At 38.3% G+C, this 5,044-nt stretch overlaps 1 protein-coding gene across 1 annotated transcript; it reads left to right on the forward strand.

Annotated features, from left to right (window-relative positions):
• The first annotated feature begins 534 nt into the window (after positions 1-534).
• Positions 535-3,432, forward strand: CFL2 (cofilin 2 (muscle)). The gene is made up of 3 exons (XM_009070890.1): positions 535-842; positions 942-1,018; positions 1,110-3,432. Exons 1-3 carry the CDS (start codon positions 583-585, stop codon positions 1,220-1,222), a joined length of 450 nt encoding a protein of 149 aa, XP_009069138.1. The 5' UTR covers positions 535-582; the 3' UTR covers positions 1,223-3,432.
• Positions 3,433-5,044: the final 1,612 nt, after the last annotated feature.

A 5,044-nucleotide genomic window follows, 5' to 3' on the forward strand; every position in this document is an offset into this window, starting at 1 on the left:
GACACAATGCAGAAAACATTTCTGCTGCTTGTAGAGCCTTACCTCACCCAGCAAAATGAGAGTCATGACAGTGCTGGATGTGAGCTGCTGCTGTAGCGTTTGTTCCGCTAAAAAAAACCAAACCCGTACAAAAACCCCACCCCCCATCCCAACCCAAAATTACAGACTCGTCCCCTGCATTCAGTTCCTATCCCCACACCCCATCCTGGTCTTCCCCTCCCCCCAGATAACCCAAAGGCAGGATAAGGTGAAGGAAAACTGCTTGAGTAGTACAGTCGTGTGCCTAGTTGTATAAAACTGCCGTCCAGAAATGTAGCTGAAGATGCTGACATCTGCAACAAGCAACTACAGAATTTACACCTCCTGCTCCAATCCTGCAAATATTGCTAAATTCGTAGTGTATTCAGGTTGAGTGTAGTATTTTTGTTCCTACGGGGGCAGGCAGACTTCTTTATCTAGCACTGTGGGCTATCGTATTTTCTAGCGAGTGTTAATTTTTGCTGTTTAAATTACTCCTTTGATCTCATTTTACAGGCTTCTGGAGTAACAGTGAATGATGAAGTCATAAAGGTTTTTAATGACATGAAAGTAAGGAAATCTTCAACCCCAGAAGAGATTAAAAAAAGAAAGAAAGCTGTTCTCTTCTGCTTAAGTGATGACAAAAAACAAATAATTGTAGAGGAGTCCAAGCAGATATTGGTTGGTGACATTGGAGATACTGTGGAGGACCCCTACACAGCCTTTGTGAAGTTGCTACCTTTGAATGATTGCCGATATGCTTTGTATGATGCCACATATGAGACAAAGGAATCTAAGAAAGAAGACCTGGTATTTATATTCTGGTGTGTAAAAGCAAAGCTTGCTGTTAAAATTCAGTGTTCTGGAGCTACCACTGGGTGACCAAATAACTCTTTTGTCGTGGTTTTCTTCTTTCCTTAAAGGGCCCCTGAAAGTGCACCTTTAAAAAGCAAGATGATCTACGCAAGCTCTAAAGATGCCATTAAAAAGAAATTTACAGGTATGGACCTAAAAATGTTTTGCTCCTTAATTATAATGCTGTCTAGATGTTGAGGTTCTCACAAGTACATTGTTGTCCATCTATCTTTCAGGTATTAAACATGAGTGGCAAGTAAATGGTTTGGATGATATTAAGGACCGTTCAACACTTGCAGAGAAATTGGGAGGCAACGTGGTAGTTTCACTTGAAGGAAAACCCTTATAAAAAGACAGACAAGTGCCATCTGGATCTAAGGAGCTTCCATTTCTGCAGCTCGTTCAATTGGAATAGTATTAGTCTCCCCGTCCCCTCCCCTCCTCAAAAAATAAGTCCCTTCCCTACTGCCCTGAAGGAGATGTCATTGTTAAGCAGTCTACCAGTGATTGCCATTAGACTGTTTAATCCTGGTAGTTTTTTGTAGGATCCAAGGAATGCTTTCACGTCATACTCTTAGCCAAAACTGACGTTGCAGGCATTCCTTGCAACATGTACAATGAATGTGATAGTTAATGTAAATAGTCTAGCAGACAGCAAAGGGTAAGCTAATTGAATGCCTTGAAAGTATTGTCCACTGGTCGGATGGTAGACTCTATACAGTATTACTTACAGTTGCACTTGATTGCAGTTCCATGAGGCTCTTGTGCATTCATACACCTCACCTGCCTTGACAAGCCTATTTTTGTGACATGGCAGCACACAACACTATGCATTTAAAGCACTTTTTTGTAATATGTTTGACCCGCCCCCCCAAAGGAATGCCAATTAAGTTGCTGTAACTGTGTCATCAGATTATTGTAGTACCTCAGTTTCATTCCTGTTACATGCATATCTTTATAAATGAAGTAGCTGTTACGATGCCTTTTGTTTTCCATTGAATGTACACTACTGAACAGGAGTAGAAGTTATCTGTTTAACATGTGAGTCTTGAAACACTAAAGTTTTGTAAAACATCAGTCATGGTGGCAATTTCTGTATTAAAAAAGAGCCTTAAATGGAACACTGTTTTTTGAGATCAAAAACTGGCCACGTTGCAATAAAACTTGTGGCTTATTACAGAACGTTGCCTTGTTTTCATTGGAAAATATAGTTTTTAAGTGTTAAGCATATTTCAAATAACTTCTGTGGAAAGTATTGTAAACAATCATTAATCTCAAATAATGCAAGTTTTTAATGCTGATTTAGGCACTGCTTTACAATACTTTTTGGCTCTGTTCTGATCATTTGATAAAGGACCTGCTCCTAGTTTACTGTTCAAGTAAAGAAGCTACCACTACTGGAGACCATTAGTTCCATGAAACACTTGTGTCAGAAACGTAAAAATACCAAGTAATTAACCATGCAGTGTGTTTCGTACCTGAATGTTCTTAAAGTTCTACATGCCAGAGTAAAACCTTGCACGAGATTTTACAGCTCGACGTCTTTTTCGGTAAGACAATGTGTAATGACAGTTGTATGCAGAATAGGAAGCTGGGAAGTAATTTTGTTTCTTGAGTGTTGCAGTTACGACCGACTTGGTACAAGAAATAGCCTAAATGAACCGTTCTACTTATTAGCTTCTATGTAAATAGAACTGGAAAGTGTTTGCCACTACTGAGGCTTGCACTGGGGACGTGTTTTGGCTGGGAGCCAAATAATGCTTTCCTTATAGAGAATTTGATCTGCTCTGTGTGAGCAATCCTCCGTTAGCCAGAGCTATTTATGGCAAACACATGCTTTTGTATCTTGTCATCGTTATCCACAAATGGCAAAACTGGACATGATTCTCCTGGTATGCATAAAGGAGTGCTATTAGGCAGCCACTGGCAGCTGAACTGTGCATGCTGCTAGAAGGAATGCTCTTTATCATTACCTTACTTTAAAAGTTGGTGGAATAGAACTGTGGAGCTTTTAAAGACGGGCCCCTTATGTTCAGTCCATAGCCCTTATTCAACAAGGAAGAAATAATAACCCAGTTATTTTTCTTCTTTTTCAGTAGTTTAAATAGCCTAGTGGTACTGTGTTTAGGCTCTCTTGTCCTGTAGAACTTTAAGACTTTGTTTCAGGCTTCTGGCTATCCCTATGACTTGCACACCTCATTGTGTTAGCTGTTCTATGTAGACTAAACTTTACTAGAATTTAACTAAAAAGGCATGATGACCACTGACTTACTAAGTGTATTAATGAGTCTTGGTTTTGTTCTACAAAACTCTCCTTTCAGGTACCTTTTAAGGTTGAGAAGTAACTGATGGTATGCATGTTGTCTAGGTTAAAAAAAACCCCAACTTTTTATTCCTCAGAGTAGTCTGGTTTTGATCATTCATGTTGTGTGCAAAACCCAGTTTAATGTAAAGACCTTTGTGCTTTATGTTTGACTTGAGTTCAGTACAGTAAAATGAAATTATCTTTTTTGCCGATTTTTCACAAGGAATGAATTGTTTCTTTAGAAAAAGCCAAAACGGAAAATGTTAAATTTTAATAAAACATTTGAATTTTCATTTTAGACAGTAAATTTTTTTTAAGCAGTACTGTGTTTAAATTTATTGTGTGTCTCTGCTGCAAACAGTCTGGAAAAATGTCTGTGGCTTCTAAGTTGAATATTAAAGGTTACTTTTTTTTTTTTTTTTAACTAGCTTAGGTGTATATTCACTCAGTCCAAGTAGCTATGAAATTGAAGCACAAACTGTATTTATGTAAGATTCCTACCAAATTAAGTTTTGGATCCAAAAGGATCAGCCTGCCTTCAGTTTGTTCTTGAAATGACTGACTGACTGATGCGAGGTCCAATTCAGATGGCTTGCTTTTAAAAAAAAAAAACCAATAAAGTGCTACAGAACTGTTACTGTTTGAATTATAAAAGAAATGAGAGACAGCTGGCATCTGTTCTGAAATGGTTTGTCAGCTGTTGTTTTCTGTCATTATGCAAAATGGTGAGGGCCTCATTGTGATCGAGAAGTGGAGGAAAATCCTCTCGAGTTTCTTCTGTGTGTCTCCATGTAGACGTGACTTTTGAGTATCTTGGCTTTGGTTATTTTATTGATAAAGAAATGTTAAAATTTTCATGAGAGTAGCTTGTGCAGAAATGGCATTTTTCTTCTAAAAGAAATACTTCAAAGCCAGCAGTTGTTTTGTTTGATTTGGTAAATCCTGGAAGAGGTATAGACATGTGGGTTTGATTTCTCCGAAAAGGGAAATCGATCCAAGACTAGAGTGAGTAGGTGAGGTTTATGCTTGTGGCGATTTTAGAAATGCAAAGCTTAAATGTATATGGACGTGAGTGTAAGAATCACTCCTAGTCGGATCATTAAGTTCATTTTGAGCATGTGTGGTTAAAACCCAAAGTGTTTCTCTAAGTGGAAAAGTTTCTCTGCTGTACCCTTTCCTCAGAATGAGTGATGGGACACAGCAATTGCCACAATTTGATAATAAGCTTTACTCTCTTATGCCAATTCCAGTATAAACCAAATTTTCATGTCTGCCTATTTTTTATAAACTTCTGTAAGTTCCCCTTAGTTTGTGGTGGCGAGTTACTGATTGTAGAATGAGAACACGGCACTAATGGTGGATCAAAGATCATCAATGTAGCACCTGTCTATAAGTATTGAATTTCTTTGAAATATTTCTGATTTTGAAAACCTGGTATAAATAAAATTAATTTAAATGTCTTCAGTTGTTGAGTTTGTTTGTGTGCTAGGCAGCACCTACAGTAACAACTCTACTGCTGTTGTCTTTGGATTGGGAGCAGCCCAGGTACTGTGAAAGGAGTGGATGTGGAATACGTGGATTTTTGTGGTGGGTTTCACCTGCTGCCCATTCAGTTCTCTGCCCAGCTGTGGCACAAGCCAGCACCAGTGAGAATGGGTATAAAGTCTTTAGGGTTGTTGCTGGATAACCTTTTCCTTTTGCTGGATCCTAGCTCGCATGTTCAGAAAATTAATTTTTTTTTAAAAAAAAGGTAGAAAAAATATGTTTACACTGACAAGTCACTTAATACTGGGAAGAAAGTGAACTGAGGCGGTGTGAAAAGCGATCAAAAGATTATTGGTTTGGTGTTCAGTGGTACCTCTCAAT

The sequence above is a fragment of the Acanthisitta chloris genome, unplaced genomic scaffold (genome assembly GCF_000695815.1).
Source record: "Acanthisitta chloris isolate BGI_N310 unplaced genomic scaffold, ASM69581v1 scaffold7843, whole genome shotgun sequence".
NCBI lineage: Eukaryota > Metazoa > Chordata > Aves > Passeriformes > Acanthisittidae > Acanthisitta > Acanthisitta chloris.